The sequence below is a fragment of the Tiliqua scincoides genome, chromosome 1 (assembly GCF_035046505.1).
Source record: "Tiliqua scincoides isolate rTilSci1 chromosome 1, rTilSci1.hap2, whole genome shotgun sequence".
In the NCBI taxonomy this organism is placed as follows: Eukaryota; Metazoa; Chordata; class Lepidosauria; order Squamata; family Scincidae; genus Tiliqua; species Tiliqua scincoides.
Window position 1 is genome coordinate 150,160,538 of NC_089821.1, and position 22,105 is coordinate 150,182,642.

The 22,105-nt window shown below is 39.8% G+C and overlaps 1 protein-coding gene across 6 annotated transcripts in view; it reads right to left on the reverse strand.

Annotated features, from left to right (window-relative positions):
• Positions 1-688: 688 nt before the first annotated feature.
• The window catches only part of FBXW11 (F-box and WD repeat domain containing 11), a 102,879-nt gene continuing 81,462 nt past the window's right edge, over positions 689-22,105 (reverse strand). For all 6 annotated transcript variants that reach the window (XM_066611170.1, XM_066611149.1, XM_066611178.1 and 3 more), the window contains 8 exons: positions 14,833-14,970; positions 13,758-13,876; positions 11,934-12,183; positions 9,938-10,056; positions 8,676-8,786; positions 8,129-8,207; positions 5,757-5,944; positions 689-3,106 (listed from right to left, as the gene is read on the reverse strand). In XM_066611170.1, the coding sequence (XP_066467267.1) occupies positions 5,783-5,944; positions 8,129-8,207; positions 8,676-8,786; positions 9,938-10,056; positions 11,934-12,183; positions 13,758-13,876; positions 14,833-14,970 (978 nt within the window). In that variant the 3' untranslated portion in view covers positions 689-3,106; positions 5,757-5,782. The remainder of the gene's footprint in view (positions 3,107-5,756; positions 5,945-8,128; positions 8,208-8,675; positions 8,787-9,937; positions 10,057-11,933; positions 12,184-13,757; positions 13,877-14,832; positions 14,971-22,105) is intronic.

A 22,105-nucleotide genomic window follows, 5' to 3' on the forward strand; every position in this document is an offset into this window, starting at 1 on the left:
GGTCTAATCCCCATCTTGCAAACAGGTATCTGAAGCTGCTTTTAAAAAAAGAGATGCTTAGTTTAAACCTCTAGGTGAGTATATGGCAGAATCAAAGTACAAATCTAGGGCTTCCTGATTTGTAGTTCAGTCTCTGGGCCAAGTTAGATAGGACAATGGAAACAACTGAATGCTTCTGTTGATGTCTTGATAGAGAAATTCTAAAAATCAGTCATGGGAATCCCGTTTTGGATATGGACTGTAGTGGTGGATCAGTTTAGCTTTCCACAGGGCTCAAAACATATTCTTTGTCAGCTTGGAAGGGGGGCTTACTTCATGAAAGTTTTTTGGGGCCTGTGTTCCTCAGATCAGGACCATCCTGGTGGCGTTGTGTTTCCCTTGGCCTGCCCTTTGAAGTAGACTGAGGCAGGTTTGCCTAATTGTGAGTAAAGGCACACATGTGCTGCTTGCTGCTCCATCTTGGTTCCCATGCAGCTCAATACATTTTCCTTGTCAGCTATCAGCTTGTCAGTTTTGCGAGCCACAGGTGGGTCCCAACCCACAGTTTGGAACCCAATGAACTAGTATGTATTTGGGCAGAGGAAAGCTACTCAGGAAACATGTGGAATATTTTATTTAAACAAGAATTAGGACAATTCAATTTGTACACTTTCATAATCCTTCTATTTGGTTAGAGATAAAGAACAAATGAAGTTTAGATTTTTTTTATTAAGCACATTCCACAGTACAAAGCCTTATATCATGAACAATATCTGTACAATTCAACAGTTGTCAAATAAGCTGTTCATACACAAACTTTCCAAACAGGTAACTGGCAAACATAATTACAAGTTAGAATAAGACTATCCCAGTGCTTTGAAACATTAATCTAGCAGTAACATATAGCTGCTCAGTTATGTTTAGCGAAACAAAGTCCAGAGTACAGCCAGGATCACTATCATTAATCCCAGGAACCAAGTTCCTTGGGTGCCAGTCACAAACTCCACGGCTATGTTACACCAAGCACAATCAAAAGTAGTTTATGCTGCATCTTCAAATACCATTATTTCCCATGGAAAAACATGAATTTAATCTTACACATGCATTAAAAAGGACAGTTCTCCATAAATACCTTTGTCTTCAAGGCTGCAACAGAAATTATTCATATTACAGCGATTAGATGACACTGGGCGGCTGGGGGGGGGGAGAGATGAACTCACATCCACATATGTCAACCATGTTAAAAACTGAGAACATGGGAAGGTGTCCTCAAGTATTTTGCAAGGTTTGATCCTATCCGTGCAATAAGTCTTTGCAGCAGTGTTCAGAAAGAAATTCAAGAACTTAAAACAGCTGATTCGAAACACCTAGGAAGGCAAAGAGTGGAACACCAGAAGCAGCTCATGTTGACCTTCAAACCATTGGGTGTGTGCTTTCCTTTTAAAAATTTGACTGACAAGCTGGCAGGTGCGTGAGTGAAATATCCAGCCATAGCTGTTCCACTAAATAAACAATATTCATTCATTGGTCATTTTAATTGGTTATCAACATTCCTTGACCCTTCAACCAAAGGGGGGAGGGAGGAGAGAAAGAGAGCAGAGAAGAAGAAGAAAAAAAATCAGGAGTGACAGCAAAGGCTGACAGCAAAGTGACAGCAAAGGAAAAACAAATACAAAACTCTAGGACTAAGGAATGACCGTATCCATATTCATGCCAACTACTGCTCCTAAACCAACCAATATTATATTTCATGAGTTAATCATTTTCAAATGAGCATTAGAAGAAATCACTAAACAATATTGCCCAGCATTAATGTAAAGATACAGAGACAGTATTACTTGGGAATTTACTGTTGTATAGGAAAGTATATGACTAACTGCCATGGCCAGTCATACTTTAAAACAGGAAGTGCCAAAAATGTGTGCCTTAAAGCCTAGGTTTCTCAGAATTAAATGATACACTGATCATCTTCCACAAGGTGACAGTGGGCTAGTCAACTGTCTTCAATTCATCTTATAAGCATGATCATCCAAAGACTATTGGAACAGATTTTCACAGATGTTATTTATATATGAAAATTTGGCCAAAAGTTTAAGATTATTGGTAAATATTGCAGCACAGAAAACAAATTTTAACTCTGAGTTTTTAACATTTTAGAAGTAACATTAAGATATTCATCCCAATTTTTTTAAAAAGGAAAAACCCTAATGAATACTAAAATCCTCTTTCGCAGAGAAATATTTCTAAAGTAATACATCTCAACCCCATACGATGCCAGTAGTTAGAATGCCTTGATGCTTAAAAAGCTTATGCCTTGGCATCTGTATACAGTATCAGGAGACCCTACTCCCAGCACTTGGAGGTTACAAGGTTATGTACATTATATCTACATGCTTATACAGTTACGGTATTGGAAATAATGAGGCAAGCACACATGAAGGTTCTGACTACACCAAACATTCGGAGTAGGACGGCTGTAGTACAGAGCGTAAGTAAAAGAAAAGACAGTGCTGTACACCTAGTTTAGATATCTAGCCCAATTTACAATCTTTAAATTAAAGCAAATTACTGTGCAGAAGTAAACTATCATCCGAAATATTACTGATCCATTCAGAAATCTCTACCAGTCCAACTGATACTCCTAGCAAACAAAACAGGATCTGCATCGGTCATGAAATGTAAAGTCTACAGGAGGATGACTTTGAAAGCAAAGCCCTGTACATTCTGGGTATGTGTTTGGCACCCACATTTCACTGAGAATGTTTTTCTTCTTCAGAGTCAGATAAAAGTGCAAAGCAAATATAAATTAGGTCAAGTCCTCCCTTGACATCTTACTCCTGGAAAAACAAGCCATAGTACAGTGTATATGGGCAATTTATTCATGAAGCTTTGGATCTTGCATTGCTGTGAAGGATAGACTGAATTTCTTCTACCTGGACTCAGTGAATTCTTAGTCAATTCCTTAGAGAAGACCACTGAGTTGACGGACTGGAAAAGATAAGTTTAGATATAGAATTGTGCTGCTTTGCATCTACACAGCATCTAGAACCACTTCTGACCTTAGCTGTGGCTAATGTCTTCAGGTATGTAATAGCCAAATATCCAGTAGTTCAAAGACTGTGGAATCCTATAAAAAGAAAAAGGGCAAGCTTGAATTAATTACAACAGTGGTTTAGAATGGAACACATTTCTCTAACCCTTCAGATTTCCATTTATGGTAAAACATTTGAATTTATTTTTTACAGAAAGGGTTTAATTTGCACACTGTCCCTCACTGTAAAGTATAAAAAATGTCTTTACACATTTTAAACTAAATTGCCACATTCCACTGTTAAGAGAGACTCAACCAATCTGAATAAAGATCTTTTAAACCAGACAAGGCCAGTTTCCTCTGCAGTATCACAACAGTACAGTATTTTTGCTGGTTTTCCCAAAACTAATGCTAGCTATTGCAAATTAAGCACAAATAATTAAATCTAATCTTACATTTCTTTCGCCCCAAGAGAGAAAGCCTAGGGTGTTCAATCGTGGCCATGGGAGTTTCACGACTAAGAGGTTCAACATTTTTTAGCTTTTTCTTAAATGTTTAAATAAAGGATTACATTAGATTATCATATGGAAACAATTTTGATCTTGTTACAATAAAAAAGGAATTCAACAGAAGGCAATAAAATTTTGTTATAGCCAAGAGTGCCAAAGTTGTCAGAAATGATAGACTTTGAAGAGGCATATTCATTTAGGACTCTCTATAAAAAGGGGTGCATGATTTGGTTAAAAAAAAAATTAGAGACATACATTATTTGAGCACGGAATATAAAAAACTATCACTTGCAATATTTGTTATTTCACAGTTTCATGAGACTTTTTTTTTTTGCTCTGTCATGTGGAAAATACTGTGGAACAGATAAAGCTGTCTTATAGAAAGACAAACCATCGGCTCATTTAGCCCAAATTTGGGCTGGTTTGGAGAGTGCTCCAATCAGCCCCACATGATTAAAGGCCTGTGCATTCTTGCTTCCCTGTATGTTTTAGCAGGTGTGTCTTCATCCAAGCTGTCTTCTATATGCACTGCTGATAGCAGCCATGTGTCTAGATGGCAAATCAGATAAACTCCTCCCCCCAAGTGATTTAGGAAATTTGTGCATGTACATCATGAGCAAGCACATCTTTAGACTGTGGTGATAGCTCAGACGGACAAGTATAATCTGAACTGGCCAAATGTTTGTGCCAACTAACAGGACCTCTTGAGGACCAATTCTAAAACTCAAGATCCTTTTAAGTGGAGATGTCAAGGAACTTGAGAACTTCTGTTTGGAAACTTTGTGCTCTACTACTAGGTATGACCTCAACTGTAGGAAGGGTGATGTTTACCACCAGAGGCAGTCTCTCTCAACAGTCTGTGCACTTAAGATTTCTCTATCACACATCCAGGAATCAATTTGTTACTCTGGATAGGGTCCATTCAAGTTTTGCAGGAAGTAGACTACTGTTCATACCTGGTCAGATGTCTCACTCATTCCTGGGAAACTATTTCTAAATCACCACTTGAAAAGCAGATGTGCAGTTATTATCTTGACACAACACTCAGCGAGTGACACAATGTCTACACATAACACTGAGTGCATCAAGCAAGCAAGCAAGCTAGCTAGCCAGCCAGCAAACACCACTACAAAAAGTGGTACAAGGGAACAAAAAGAATGGCCTAGGTACAGCCATTATAGCTTATTGACTGTAATCATAGCTATCAACTGTAGCTTATCAACTGTAATGAACATAAATCAAGAGAAAGCAAAGAGCTTATTACCAATCAAAATGTGGTACTGACAACTGGATTCATGGTGGACAAATCCCATAAAATGAAGAAAGGGAAAAATACAACACCAGCAGACCAGCTCATTCCATGTCTGCTCAGCAGTAAGTTCCACTGAACTTGATGAGACACGCCCAAGTATGCATAGGATTGCAGTCTTAGGCATGCTTTGCTTTCTTGGTCATGCTGTAGAACTGAATGTAACAAATATATCATACATAACTGGCATTTTCAGGAAGGAGGGCCATCCTTATTCATGTTTGTGTTGGCATCGAACACCATAAATCTTCCTGCAAGGCTTTGTGCCATTTCTATGGTGCAATAATAGAGGCAATATGATGGCCTTCCTCAGTATACGTTGGGCCTTTGCAAAACCAATGTACCAATTCATTTATCTATGAACTCAGGATCCCACTTCCTACATCTACAACAGTAACAAATTTGGAGTGGCATGCTGAAGTTGTTACAAAATTAACATGTAGTGCTAAACTATTATTCTGAAAACTGAAGAAGAATCATCCTATCCCGGATTAGGTGGCAGCAAAGAACATAAATTGATGCATACAATTCAGCAGTTTCCAGGGGAAGAGGCCAGTGCTATAACTTTTATACTCTCTCAAACTACTCAAGGCAACTTTGTGTGCATAAAACACATCCCACAGGAAACACTGCCAGAAAATGTATGAACACATGCACATGGACCTCAGCATCTGTGGAAACCCATCTGAGAAATATCAAGATGCCACAGACAGAGTACAACACTTATTATACAAACCCAGAAAATTGCAAAATACTTACATTAGAAGGTTAACCGGTTAATTGGTTACAATGCCTAGATATATTAATAATTTACATTTGCCAGATTGGAAAGGCTGAACAGCAGCATTAACGATAAGTCACCTTATTGTTGGGACCACCAACCAGTAATGGAAGCACTCACATCAGGTACAAAGAAGATAAGGTTTACCTTGGAAAGTAGTAAATTGCAGACTGTTATCTGGAGATGTAAGTGTATGTTCTGGATGGAGAGCGCGACTCATTTTGTGCATTGGGAGGAACATTTAAAAAATCCCAAATCAAAATGGTATCATCATGGGAACTACTAATGATCTGAAATTCATCAAACTGGAGTCTAAACACGCGTCCTGAATGTTCCTGAAAAATTGCAAAGAGTTTGTGATTAGAGGAACAGAAGACTCCTTTCATTAGGTTCATACTTATACTCAAAATATTCATTTCTTCATTAAGAGGAACTATAAACAAGTGGTACATATTAATCTGCCTTATACTGAAGTCTTCAAGCCACTGAAGTCACAGTCACTTTATCCTTTATGTGACAACAATGATAAACTGGTTTTTTCCCCAAAGCAAACATGAAGTGTGAATGACAGGAGCACATCCTTAAATGTGAAGCTCATCCAAGGCAAACTGTGCTGAAGTATTCTGATTTGAAGCAAAGACCCCTTCAGTGACCTGTTTATAGCAGTGACTGAATAGATCCAAACCCCTGAGACTAGGGCTCTTACAGACATAGAAGCAAACCTGGAATTCCTAGACCACCCCTAGACAAAGGGAGTAGCTTTGTCTCCCATACCTTCCTGCCTTCTTTTTAAGTTAATGTGACAGGAAAGACCCACTCATTACTATCAGAAATTTAGAAATCACTGTATGAGTAATGCTTTCTTGAAGTAACTTCTGCTTTGGAAGCCCAGATGGGAAAGGAATCTATTTAGAATACCCATAAGTAGACATGTCAATGCATTTTTTAAGAAGTTTGAATGGAGATATTTGAATAACTGCATAACACAAGCAGTTATATTCTGCATAACACGAGCAGCTGTCTATACAGCATGACATTTGAGAATTATTTCCATATGGAAAATAAAGACTTAAATTAGGCTTTGGAATATGAAATGTTTGGCTATTTTTTAAATAAAGGTATGCCTCGCTTAATGACAGGGTTATGTTCCATGAACCCCGTCGTTAAGCAGCCCTACGACTTGGTCACTAAACAAAAATGACTTACCAGGTGCCAGGATGCTTCATGGAAGGCCCTGGAGGTCTCCTCTGTGTCTCTCAGGGCCTCTACGGCCTCGGAAGGGCCCACAGAAGCCTCTGGAAGACACTTCCGGTTTACAGAAGCAAATCAGAAGTGGCTTCTGAGGGCCATGCTGAAGCAACACAGAGGAGACCTCCAGGGCCTTCCATGAGGCATCCTGGCACCTGGTAAGTTATTTTTCCCCTCCAAACTGCTTCTTAAAATCAACTGCTAATTGACCACTGTCATATATCCAGTGCAAAGCACTGGAAAACCATTCCAGAGTCACAGGCCCCAATGAAGGTCAAGAAGCCTTTGTTGCATCTCCCCCATTTTCTCCCTGAGTGCAGGATACAGAACACCTACATGCTAAAGAAGGCAAGGGGGAGCACAGCAGCAGTAGTTGTGAAGCATGGGGTAATCTGGAAGCTCAAACTAAAATGAAAAGGAGGGTGATGCTGTCACTTTCTATGGCTTGCCTAAGGTCACTATCCCCAGGAGCAGTTTCCATTTGGAGGTCCCTGTCTATGTGTTGTCAACTCATCAGATAGAGAAAGGAGGCAGACTCTCAGGGGCTGCAAGAACACGTACACAAAGGCCTACTGGCCACAACATGGGCATTATTAGCAACATAAACAGGCACTTATCTAATGACTCACTTTACACTCTGTATTTAAATACGAATTTCTGAGTACAAAGTACACATTCCCAATGTTCGCATGTGTAAAATTTGGCATGAATCCCTTTAAAGTGTTTGGAAGAAGCAATTAAGAGCCCATTCTTAGGGTTGTTTTTTTTTTTAAAGGAAGAACACCAAATTTTAATTGTACAAGCCTCCATCAGTCTTGATGAGTACAAACGTATCAAAGAACGAACTCTAGTATAATAATCAGACTATAATAGTTTACTGATGAATAGAGTGACTTAATCTTTCGCCTCTATGTTTCACTTCTAAACAGAGAAGCAGGATTGGGGGTGTTAAATGGAAAGATATGAAATATGTTCTTAAAGTCAGGAAAGCATCACTCCCAAACAGAGCTATGGGAGTAACGCCCCACATCAGTGACATGTTAGAACATTTTGAAACTAATCCTGATAACTTGAAATTCTCATATACAGAAATATCTCACTAATTCTTGTATTCATAGTTCTTATTGCATCACTTTGCAAAAAAGCACTGAATTTCAGCTCTGTTATTAAGGCATTCAATAGATTTCTGCGGAGGGTTAGAAAGTAGAGAAAGTCAGCATGACTACATACACAACTACTGTAAAACCACAAATACAGCAATCTCTACATACCACCAATGTGCGTAAGCAGAGTGTGCTAGCTGGGGCACGAGGGTCAAGAGCAGCTTGCAAGTCCCAAACTTTGATTTTGCTATGAAATGAAGAGAATGTTGATAAGTTGTAAAAAACATACAAGTTCTAAGTATTACAGAAAATGAACCTTAAGAGTTGAAACAGGCAGAGGTATTCTAAGCAACACGAGTGCAAGCTGTCTTTCTTATTCTCTCCCTTCTAGATCAGTTCTCTGAGCCCTCTGAAAAACAGCTTGAGGATCAGGAAACCCACAGGACTGATTTGGCATCCCAGAGCTGCCAGGGGTGACGAAAGTCCATGAGCAGAGCTCTGCTTGCAGAAATTTCTGCAAGCAGTTTTCAAGGATTCTTCCCTTCACTCTGCAATCCCCACCCATCACATATTTCACATCATTCCTGAGGGTCCCCCAGCTTTCAGGACCTGTTGCTTGGGAACTCAGGTTGCTGCCTTGGGGAAGTGGGTTGGTGAGGACAGCTTGCACTTGCACTGCTCAGGATAAAACCCAGCGCTTGCATTATGCACTTACCCATCATAAGCACCGCTTACAATCCTTTTGTTATCAAATCTGATGCACCTCACCAGTTCTTCATGTCCTTCTAGCACTCTTAAACAAGCCCCACATTCGATATCCCAAAGCCTACAGGAAAACACAGATGGTTTTTTAAAAGCTTGTATACAACATGCATCCCCCTGTGCCATTGCTAATTTAGCTCAACTACATATTTTTTCAGAAAAATAAGCCTACACTAAAAAAAAAAAAAAAAAAGGTGAAAGTTAAACCACTCTCTGGACCCCTGTGCAGGTTGCCTGAAAGAATGTTCACCAGTCCCTCAAGAGATTCAGTGCTACCCTGCATGGATGCTTGTATTTGATTACTTGACTCAAAATAATTTAATGCATTAAGAGGAGGTATAACAGTAATAATTTTTCAACATTATTATGCAGACTTCCATATAGTATTACAAGTAGCATTTTAAAGGACTTGATTAGGTCCCTGTCCTCTCCCAATCAATATTGCACGTGCTAGGTTGAGGACTGTACCACAGAGTTCCAGGAGGTGCTCTCCCTAAGCTGCATGGTTACATAGCTTGAATTGGAGATCTATGCAGCTTCTGTCACAGCCTTCTGGAGCTTTCACAATGACAGCATTACTGAGCCCATTGTAGCTCTGTTAGGGCTCCATGCAGTTCCTCCAAAAATTACAGGGCACATTGACCCCAAGTTCCCCATCCCAAACTTGGCCATAAAAAGTCACCAGGTTTTGTGCAGTGAGTACACAAACAAAAGCTCCTTCCTCTTCTAGAAGACGAGAGAGAGAGAGGGAGAGAGAGAGAGAGAGAGAGAGCGCACGCAAGCACAGAATGGCACTCCAGTGCTTACTTGGGGGAAACTCAACACAGGAAGACTATTACAATGGCAAAAAGCCACATATATTACAAATTTATACAAGAAACAGGGAAGAGGTTTAAAACTGATCCAATTTTTTCCAGTAATCTTCCGATCAAAACTTTATCAGAATTCATAAATTCATTCATATTTCTACCCTGATTTTTCACCATACTTTTCCATTCATAATTCATTTTATGGATTACACATCTGTTCATGAACTACAAGCACTTAGGGAAGAGGATGCATGTTGCTTGACACTCTGCTTGTCAAAACGCTGGGGCATTTATTCCCAATGGACACATTTGTGAGTGTAAAGGAGTGTAAGACCAGGAGAGATCAACCTCTCACAGGGTAGGTGGGACAGCATGTACAGTTTTTCCAAGCAAGTATGCCACCTACCTAATTGTATTGTCTGATGATCCACTCACCACAAGTCGATCCCTATACTGGAGACAGGCAATGCCCCGCTTGTGCCCATTCAGAGTGCGAACAAATTCACATGTGCTTGTGCTCCAGACCTATGGGAAAAATAAAACAGTTAACTAAAACTATAGAGGGACAAGCTTGCATATTTTATAATGCTGCTGGGTTGAACTGGGTGCCCCCCTGAGAAATACCGAGGACATTTGTATTTTCTGATATGTGGGGATGGGGGCAACCTCTTGACGGGGAAAGTCATGATATAAATATTTTAAATAAATAAATCAAACCATGTTTATTGTGCAGAATGCTAACACATAAATGCTGTAAAAGATGAAAAACAGTTTTCATGCCAGACATCTATTTCTAATTGCACCAGTAACTTTTGAATATTTTTAGGTGAAACCAGTAACCTAAACAAGGGGTGCCCAAACCTTGGTGCTGGGGCCACTTGTGGCCCTCAAGGACTCCCAATGCGGCCCGCTGGGAGCCCCTAGTCTCTAATGAGACTCTGGCCCTATAGAGACTTGCTGGAGCCCATGCTGGCCCAACGCAACTGCTCTCAGCATGAAGGCCAACTGTTTGACCTCTCGTGTGAGCTGTGGGACAAGGGCTCCCTCCACTGCTTGCTGTTTCATGTCTGTGATGCAGCAGTGGCAGCAAAGGAAAGGCAGACCTTGCTTTGTGCAAGGACTTTTACAGGCCATGAGCTATTGCAAGACCTTCATTCATTCCTATAAGTTCATTTATGTAAATTTATTCAAATTTGAAATGTAAATTAACTCTTTGGCCCTCCTGCCAAAACGTTTGGAAACCCCTGACCTAAACCAATAAAGCTGTCACAATTGAGTTGTTTGTTTTTTTGTTTGCTTTGTTTACAGTCAGGCCTTGGTAGCTGTGGGGGATCCATTCCCAGACTCACACCCCCTAGATTCTGAAACCAGTAGATAAACAAATCCATGAGTCTGGTCCCTAGGACCTCCAGACATGACCAGAGATGTTCTCTGGTTGCTGTTCGGAGGTGTTCTGGGGCCCGCAGAGGGGTACTTCTGGTTTTTGGAAAAGCCAGAAATGCATTTCTGGCACACCCAGAGGCCTTTCGAAGGCCTTTCTGAGGCCTGTAAAGGTCGGGCACAGCCTCTGCGGACCTCAGAAACATTGCTGGACATGACAGGAGAACATCTCCAGTCTGAAGCTCAGGTCTGACCTCCATTCAGGTTTAGAGTTAGTTAAAACCATGGGTCCTGAATTAGCACAGAGAGGCGGACCTGCATATTTTAACAGAGATTAGTAATTCGCAATTTCCTTTTTTTAGTTTTTTAAGTTGCAATTACAAGTCTGCAATAGGCTATTCTCCATCATAAAAGGCAGAGGATAATTCCATATCATTTTAATTCCTCAGAGAAAGCAAAATTAAACATCATTGCTGAGTAAGTGAGCTGGCATAAGGTGACTACAGGTAAGTTTCATGCTTAGAACGACAGCTGAAATTTTAAAATATTTTGGCAATAACTCAAAAGCTGCCTTGTTCAAAGTATTTTGTAGACTTCAAGGGCCAATCAGAAATTGAAAGGAGCTATATGAATGTTTAACATTGCTGCATTAGGGTGCAATCCTAATCCCTTATGTCAGTGCTTTCCAGCACTGGCACAGCGGTGCCAATGAGACTTGTGCTGCATCCTGCAGTTGGGTGTCACTCACGGAGGCCTCCTCAAAGTAAGGGAATGTTTGTTCCCTTACCTCAGAGCTGCATTGCCCTTATGTCAGTGCTGGAAAGCACTGACATAAGGGGTTAGGATTGCACCCTTAGGATGACAAAAGCCACAGAAAATGGGTCCAAAATCCTGTAAAACAGAGGCCACTAGATGAAAGCTAAAAGCATAAACACTAAGTACCCTTGGAAATTATCCCAAATGGGAACCAATAATCTTAGATGCATCATTCTTTTATGTATTTGTCATTTTGAGACACTTACTTTAATGGTCCTATCACCAGAAGCTGATACAATATATTTGTCATCAAAGTCTACAACATTAACAGCGGCCCGATGGCCAACCAATACTCGGCGCAGGGTGATGTCCGTTGGAGAGGCCATATCCCAGACAGCAATAGATCTGTCCTTAGAACAAGTCACCATTAAGCCATTACTGAAACGCAAGTGAAGCACTGCCTCATTGTGATGAATCAGTGTGTTCAGGACTTCACCCGTGTTCACGTCCCAAACTCTGTAAGAAATAACATTGATTTTAGGTCAATTTCTATGAAACAGATCATTTCTAAAGAAAAGCTCTCTAGCCCAGGCTACCAAGGCCACACTGTTTCTAAATACAGGTCCAACCTTGTTATACATGGATTTTTTATACATGGATTTGACTCAACACGAATGGCCACTCCAAATGAAAAGGAATGTGCTGATTCTTGGAGAAGTGGAAAACTGCATCCCTTTAAAATCAGTTTAAAAAACTGCTTTTCTTACTATTGTAAAAGAGACAGTCATGCAAGGGATTACAGGTATAACCTAATTATTCACAGATTTTTCTATCTCAACCCAATGAGAAGGGCCCTTTAAATTAAAGGAAAACAGTCATTTAACAATAGCCTCTTTAATGTGAGAGAGGGCAGCCGGTTGACAATCCATCAATCATTCTCTCTCCAGGCACTAAGCTTCACTGCAAGGCAAAGTGAACCCTCCTTTCCCTGTGAAAGAAAGATCATTTGGCTCTGGGTGAAGGGAGGGGTTGCTGGCTCACCTGGAGAGAGACTGATTCATGGACTGTTTGCCTAATGACTCTATTTTAACATTCAAAGATCAGCTAGGTTGTTTTTAAATCACCTAGCAAACGGAGTTTGTTTTTTAAATTGATTTAGTGCTGTTTTTGCCATCCAGGTGAGTTCTGGGAACTGAACCCTCATGAATAATGAGACTCAACTTGTACTTGTTTTGAAATCTATAGTTCACATAAAAAAAAATTAGCTGGATGGCAATAACATTTATTTAAAATATTTATACCCTACCTCTTCCCCAATTTCTGGGGTGCTGAGAAAATTCATAAAATCACAATTGCACTACAAAAACTAACAAAACCAGAAATAAAAGCAACAAGCGATTGTTAAACACATTTAACATTCCACAAAACAGTCAAAAAGTAACTGAAAGTCACTTAGTTATTTGATTTTCTCTGTAAACTGTTTTGTGAAATACTGTGCTGAAATGCAGTATATAAATATTCTTAATAATAAAAGAATTATTAAATTCTTAATAATAAAACAAAAGTAAACAAGCAGAACCAAGAAGGAAAGGTTAAATGAAAGAGGAAAGTCTTTAACCCCTGCTACAAGGCAAGCAGGGAGGGCACAGTTTGTTACACAAGTGGAAGGGAATTCCACAATAATAGCATCACCATAAGAAGGACCTGCCCCTTGTTGTCCATAGCTGATCTTCAGCCAAAGGGGTCAGGACGGTGCATGTGGAAGAAGATAGTTTCTCAGATACCCTGGCTCCAAGAACACCACTCCTGCATAATCATGTTATTTACTTCCTCCAATTTTCATGCCCAAGTATAGTTTTTTTAAAAATCTGAGTAACTTTAGCAGGTACTACTATCGCGATGCCCCTGGGGTTCATATCTAACTAATAAATTCTCAAGGTTACCCATTTCTAGAAACAGAGAAGATGCTATTCTAGATTCAGTTGAGCATCCTTCCTCCCTCTCGGTTTTAAAGATTGCTTAACCTTTGGTTATGTATCTTCTTTAACTCAGTCACTTCCTCATCACGTTTGTAACTGTTCAATGCTTACCTCACAGTGGAGTCAGAAGATCCAGTTACAATGACTCTTTCATCATACTGCAGGCACAGAACGGAGCCAGTATGTCCTGTTAATATTTTTAAACATTCCAATCCTGTTTTATCCCAGATCTGCAAAAAACAAATCCAAGTGAGTTATTTAAATGCAGAGTCAATTACTCTCTTGCTGTAAACCAATGGCAAACTGAGTCTATTCTACAGGTTCTATCATTCTTTCATTTGTTTCTGTACTTTCTATGTTTTGATGACAACCACATACAAGGCACATATCAAAGTTACTGTGCTGAACATGAGGGAGAACCCTGAAATCATGGAACTCAGTAAAGTATGTTTGAACATCTTCTTTGAAAAATGACTGTTGAGATTTCTCAATAAAAGAATTCCATCTTTCTAGTTCTTAAATATACAGGTATAGTTTCCACAGAAGTCTCACAAACAAGATACGCAATAGGTGCTACTTCAGGCTACACAACAGAGAAGTAAGTTTTTCCAGCTCTGTTTTCCACTTTCTTAATTTACATTTATTATTATTATTATTATTATTAACAGTATTTATATACCGCTTTTCAACTAAAAGTTCACAAAGCGGTTTACAGAGAAAAATCAAATAACTAAATGGCTCCCTGTCCCAAAAGGGCTCCCAATCTAAAAAGATGCAAATGAATATCAGCAGACAGCCACTAGAACAGACACTGCTGGGGTGAGGTGGGCCAGTTACTCTCCCCCTGCTAAAAAAAGGAGCACCTACTTGAAAAAGTGCCTCTTGCCCAATTAGCATGGGTTCATCCTATTTTTATATCTCTTTTTTTATTCCAACAGAAGCAGAATGTCACATAAGTTTAATAGTCCATCTTTTCAATGCCAGACTTCTATGCAAGGGCTTGACTAATTCCCTCTGCTGCAACCAACCAGATTATATATGCAGTAATAGACAAATCCCACCAGAATAAAGATAAAATCTTTATTCCCTAGATTTTCCCAAGAAAATCCCCTAAAATGCAGCATGTTGTACCAGCCCAAAGTCAAAATACTGTATGACCCATTGGCATCAAAAGGAATGCCTTTACCTTAATGGAGTTGTCCCTTAGGCCACTGATAATCTTTTCATCATCATACTGTAAACAGTAAACACCTTTACTATTTTCAGAACGGCACTGAATTCTTTGTAGGTTGTGCCTTCCACATCGCCAGTTAGACTCTATAGTCTAAAAGAGACAAAAAAAAAGTTGTATGATGCGACAGGATTGCTCGGTTTATCACCACCATCCCTAAAGAACATCTTGAGATCCTACTCATGCATTACATTCTCTTTGGGTAAGGTTCTGTCCTATCACATTGGAAGTACCACTGAAATTCATGAAACTTGTGTCGTTTTTTGCTACAGAACTGTGACCTACTTTGTGTTGTTAAAGAAAACATCTGATATCCTTTAACTGACTGCCAAAAGGGCACAACAAAATCACTCTTAAATCAAACACAAATGCAATGGAAGTTTAGTTCTTAATGCCACTATTTGATCAGAATGGATAAGATCAGTCGTTTTGCAGATATTAAGTTGTTTGAAATTTTTAAATATAATGTATATCAATTGAGATTTTTAAATATATATATTTTTGGGGAAAAAACCAAACTCAATAAGCACAATGTTAAGTGTATAATCTATCTCACATATTACTCTGACACTACACCCTCACATGGATTTAAACCTTGCTTTAATATGCACAAAAAAATAGGGAAAATACTGGCCTTCTAAAATAAGTGTTATGAACAATATTAATGTTATGTTTATAATTGCAGCAAATTATATTTTCTATCAACTGAACAATGGGGACATTTTCATCTCACCGAGAAACACTGTTTTGCCCCATAATTACCACTTCAGAAAGTTCTGAGCACAAATAAAGGACACCTGACACTGAACTGCACTGTGACCTCTGTCATTAAGTGATGTTACTTAGTGCTCTTCACATATGAAGTGGAGTCAGTGAGAAATCTGTTAGATTTACAGTTGCCCCTCTTGTCTGAGCAGATATGGTTGTATAGTGCACACAGCATGACCATCTTTCTTTCAAAGACGTTTTTTCTTGATGACTTAAATCATGCATTAACAAAGCCTTGCTTTTAGGATCAACTTCCCCCTGCAATGCATGGGTTTAAAATAATCCTGAGAAACTCTGGAGGTACTCAGTATATTAAAACCACTTAATTATGTTAATCCACTTCTGGTTGTTTACCGGTTCCCACACTTATCAAACTAACTGTTTGAACAGTTGCAAGTATATTAGAATATCACTAAATTTTGAGGTTTTGCACATTAAGAGTCAGTTCATCAAATAAAACCTAGTCAAAACAATTCTACCTAACGTTTAGGAAGAAACACGCTTTCCATCTGGTGCAATTTGCAGATTTTTTTTTTTCAAAGCTTCTTTATAAAGTTACCAGAAGTAAATGTGGGCTGCAAATCAAAGCAATTGGAACGTGTTATTTCTCCCTAGGCCAGAGCTCTGTGAATCAGTAAGACTCGTGCAGGTGCACAGTTTAATTCTATGAGTAGATATAATTTCAGAGACACATTATGTGGTGCTGCTACTGTGGGAAAATATTTCATATATTTTTGAGAATTTGTAAAATCCCCTTTACTGTGTCAATTGCCAGTATACTGGGAAAGTAGCCACAATACACAAAAAGTATACAGCTGTACAGAAATTGGCAGGAGTAAAAACAGACAGGAGTATGAAGAAAAAAAAAGATTTCAGAGAACTAAATATAGCTGAGTGGGTGGGCACGCTGGAGGACTATCAGAAAAGAGACTGTTGAATGAAGCCTTTATAACATACCTGGTAAGGTGCTGTGTGAAATGCCTGTCTAGCATCTACCAAGCCTGATGCAGATTCAAAGTGGTCTAATCACCCACCCTAGGTCTGACACAAACATCCCATCACTTGTCTACTCCTTCCCTCTCATGTGGGCACTCTCTTGGTATAGAATTTGGATTTAACTGTGTAATTTCTACCTCCACCCTTATCAAAGCACAGGGAATGCACAGCTATGACCACAGCTGTAGCAAGTTACCAATTTATTAGTAAAGACTGGGTGTTTCCAGGCTACGTCTGCCACAGCCAAATAACCTTCAAGTCACCTAGTTGCCTGTAGTAAACAAAAGCCTTCGAGTGGCTGGCTGGCAGGATTTGAGTTTGCTGATGTATCAAGCATTCTGCTTCTCCCTTCTAGCAATCCTTAGCTCTTAAGAGAGGTAGAAAGCCTGTGACTGACACTAGCAATTTAGAATGTAGAAGAAGGCCCACATGATGGAAACTTTTCCCAAAGCAAGTAATTAGCGTATCAGAGTTCTGGCCTTGCATTCGCCCTGATATGCAGTCATGTATTGAGAAAGATTCAGTCATACAAGCTCCCACCTAAAGTCTTAAGTGGTTCATAATGGACACAGGCTAACCACTTCAATTAGGACAACTAGGTCTTGGAACAAGCCCCTTTTGCAGCTTCCACAGTATCCTCCTCTGTAAAAGGAGCAGGAATGTAGGGACTGCATGAATATCTCTCATTCTTCTTTCCACATAGTTACTGATACATTACTTAGAAGGGAGAATGAGACATAGGTGTAGCCTCCATAATGTTGCTTTGTATAAGTCAAGGGAGCACTAAAGAGGCTGCATGTGCCTAGCTCTACCTTTGTGTCTGAGGTCTCAGACCCTGACAAGCACCAAAGATAGCTTCACAGAAGCAGCAAAAAGGATGATGTTCTCATGCTGCTGGTGAAAGAACAAGAGGGAGTGAGCAGCTGCCCAAAGCTGCAGTTCCATCATAGCTTATCCATGTGCTAGAAAGGAAGTGACCAACAATGCACTTCTGGAAATCAAGCAACAGCTTTACCCAGAAGTCCACAGAGGAAATCATACTGCTCACTCTTTGCTGTCTGAAAGGAAAGTTTCCAATCTTTTCCTTTTTTAAGGAAACAAAATCAAGATGAATCCTTTTTTTTTAAAAAAGCAACAAAACTTTTTCCTAGCTTGGGACTGAATATGTGGAATCCATGGCCTAGCCTGGATTCTCTCCCTAAACCTTGGAGGGGGAAACCCTCACATTTTAAACAGAAAGCATCTCCACAAGGAGGAGGGAGATGGGAGGGAGATGCCATGTGTTACAAGATACTAAAGTAGAAAACAGTCTCGGTAACAGCTCATGAGGAATAAATTATATCTGCACTAATTTTAAAGGAATAGTTAGGCAATTGGCCCAGCATCATGGATAATATGGAAAAGTCCCAGGGATTTGGAGTTGGGGGGATCAACAGTACACCTGGCAATCTGCCTATTAACACAGTCTGCTAATAAGAGTCAAATTGTACAATATTTTGGGACTGTGTCCAAGCACATGATTAACTGAACCAAGTCAGATTTCCACAAAAACAAGTTTTGCGTACCTAAATAAAATTTCCTGGGAAAAACCCAAAACTAGTCTTCCCTTTAAGGGAGTTCCTAAAGCAGTTAAATCTGGCAGGTCAGCACAATATCTGTAGTATCTGAAGTTACTGGACCACCCTGCATGCAATGAAGGCTCTTGTTAAACAATTGCCCTCAACCATTTGCCACTGTGGAAGTTGAGAGCAATTTACCTATATCCGAAAACCTTGTTCCATAATGGTAAACCATTCCTATCCCTTACAAGTCTTGGAAAGCTTAAGGCACAACTTTGTGTTTTTATAAGATGTTTGTTAGGAAAAATGTAAAACCTGAAAGGCAATTTGCCAACTCATGTTACTTTGGAGTACAGACTAATGTGGAGTTGCATGGCCACAAATCTAAATGGGACACAAAAGAACAGGTTTGATTTTCTTGTGCACAATATTTCTGTGTAATTCCTCGTAAGAATTATTTTTCAAACAGTCAATGTATAGCTAATTTATAGGGTAGCTGACCAGTTTCTGCTCACATAATCTGCAGCACTATAACAAATTACGGTAGTACACATCTTTCCTCATGCTCCTCTGGGAGTAGTCACACCACCACAAGGACTTTCGCTCCTTAGAGACTGCCAAAGCCAAAACCTGCACATCCTTTGATAATGCTTTTATTACTTTTAGTGTGTTGTGCGCAAGGGGGACAGGTGAAAGTCTTTTTTCATGTGCATGTGGCTGTGTTGTCTTACTTTCTCTACTGACATTTGTTGAAAGGGAAAATCTGGCCCAAATCTTTAAGATTTAAACAGACATAAGCATTCAATGATATATTCTAAAAAGTCAATAGATAGTTTTTTAAAAGCTGTATTAAATTGTACAATAATGGCAAATGTTTAACAAAATGTATTCTCCTCTGGCTCATATACATCTATTATGATGGCCTGTCTTTCAGAAAATATTAAATTTTTGCCAGATGTGGTTCCTACCATTGGTAATGGAAAAATCAAACACCAGAACTTTTGTTTTGAGAATGTCGCAACAACACTTCAATATTTCAAAGTATTGTTCATCTATGGACTTTTACCAAAGTATGCACTGTGAAGTCATAGCTTCAGTAAATATTCATCCAAGTTTTACAAAAAAATTGAAATAAAATACTCAAAGATCGTGGACAAGGCTGTTTAATGAGAGAGGGAGATCATTTCACTGAATACAAATGGTAAAGGAGATCTATATGTTTCCAAAACCGGGAGTGCTTGTCCTTTAAACCCCCCCCAAAGACTTAGAAAAAATACTGTAAAAATAAAACAATTGTATCGTTTGCATTTGCAAAACATGCAACTGCAAACGATAACAGAAATGTTTATCTGCATAGCTAACTGCAAGAAAGATGTACAAAAATATTTTCTTAAATCCAGCAGGGTAACCAATAGTTTGTTGCAGCAAACACAATAATGCAGTGGTTCTCAAACATTTTAGCACCCGAATTCACTTTTTAAAATGACTATTAGGACCTACCTAGCTTTATGAGAAAAAAAATTTTTCTCTTTACCAGCCACTCAAGCTGGTTCTATTCTTTTTAAAGGATGAGGGGGGGGGACACTTTCTGGAGCATATGTTGAGCTCCACATTCATTGGATTGGGGCCATTTAGGTGGCCTTTGATAAGAGCTGAGGCATGTGTGTCTATTTGTGAGTAAATGCACAGGTGGGGCTGAGTTCTATTTCCATAGGGCTCAATACATTTTTCTTGTCAGTTTGGGGGAAGGCAGGAACTTCCTTCACCAGAGTTTGTTGAGCCTGCTTTCATCAGATCAGGACCATTGTGATGGCACTGAGTTCTCCTCGGCCTGCCCTTTGAAGTAAACCAGCATATTTGAAGTTCCTACAGCATATTTCTGGTCACAAAAGCACCACTAAACTTCTCAATAAAGACCAAAAACACTTCTAATATTAAACACTGAAATAAATAGCTGCCTTAGGCATTTGCTTCATCATGGGAAAGGCAGGATCCCTCCTGTTTATACACTCACACGAAAACTCCACACAGACACTGACCCTGACCAGGAATCCATTTTTTATAACGAAATGATTTTAAGTGAGGACTTGCTGTACTTTAGACATGTCCAAGGGTTTGGGCATGCCTGTATAATTTCTGAAAAACAGTTCCCATGCCATATCACAAATTGCATTTGAACTTCTCCTCAGGTTCAAAAGAAGTTTGATATGCAGCACTGAGGCTGCTATCTAATGATTGAAAGGTTTCTTTGAGCACGTTAAACTAGTTCTTTTCTAGTTCTTTTCTAGTTCTTTTCTGCTTTTACTACCTGAAGATGCGGACAGGATTCTCTGGAGTATGAGGTTAACCATATGTGCTCTCAAGCCTTTGCCCATCATGGCTGATACAAGCTGCCCATGGAAGTTTGACAAAAGGGATACAGGGAGTGTTTAATGGGTTAATGCAGGAGGTGGCACTGCCAAGGCCCTTAAGATGGCGGTAGAGTGACCCCTTCTGAGAAAACCTTCCCTGGACTATGCCGTTTTAGATAACTATCAGCTGGCTTCAAACCTCCCTTTTCTGTGTAAGGTGATCAAGTGGGTTGCGGTGTCTCAAGGATTCTGGAGGAAACTGGTTATCTGGATCCCCTTCAATCTGGCTTCAGACTGGGTACTGAGATAAAGATGGTGGTTGGAGCTGTGTCTCCCTGCTGGACCTCTCAATAGTTTGAAACTATTAATCATGGTGTCCTCCTGGATTCTGCCCTCCTGTGTTGGAGCTAGGAGGCACTGTTTTGCAGTGAGTTCCATTCCTTCTAGGTCTCAGAAGATGGTGCTGGGTGACTCCTGTTTGGCACTTTGGTCAATGACCTGTGGTGTGCTATGGGTTCAGTTCTCCCCCATGCTCTTTAACATCTACATGCAGAGGCCATCTGGGATTTGATGTAATCAGTATGCTGATGACACTCAGCTTATCTGTCCTGTTCATCAAATTCTGAGGAAGCTGTTGGGGTCCTACAGCGTTGTCTGCACGCAATGGGAAGCAGGATGTGAATAAGCTGAAACTAAATCCAACAAGACAGAAGTCCTCCTGTTCAGGAAAACCACAATGCAGGTATTGGATAAATTACCTGTTCTGAATGAAGTTGCACTCCCTCTGAAGGAACAAATGTGCAGCTTGGGTGTCCACCTGGATCCACTGCTGTGTTTGGATGGCCAGGTGACAGCTCTGGCCAGGGGAGCTTTCACCCAGCTTCAGTTAATATGCCAGCTACAGCCATACCTTTCAGTATAGATTTGGCCACAGAATGCAGCCACACCTGTTGTTGCTGGAACTCAGAAGTTTGATAGTTGTACTGCTGCTTCATTGGTTGCCCATTCAATTCTGAGCCCAATTCAACATGTTGGATTTAAAGATCTTAGTGTCTTGGGACTGAGATACCTCAAAGACTGTACATACATACAATCCTTGACTTCCATACATTCCAAACCACCCCTAAGATCTTCTGAGAGGTCCCTGCTTCGCAGGCCTCTTCGCATCACTACCCTGATCAAAGTGGTAGTGATGGCTGATAGAAGTACAGCCTTTTCTGTGGTGGCACCTTTAATGTGAATTCCCTTCCCTTTTGCATTAAGAATGATGTAATCTCTGAAGGAGATTACACTTTGAGGCTTCGTAATCCCTGTCTGAAGGGGATTACACTTCAAATCCAGCAAGAACTTGAAACATTTTTATTTTGCAAGGCTTTTGGAGAAGGTAGGGAGAGGTTCAGGTTGGGCTATAGCGTTGTGGAACTGCTGCTGATCTCTAAAAACACAGCAAAAACTGTATGCTCTGAATGGAAAAATTTCATTCCATCACTTTGTACTACATTCAGCCCCATTTAGAGGCTGAATGCAGTATAGCTCTATACTATACAACATTGG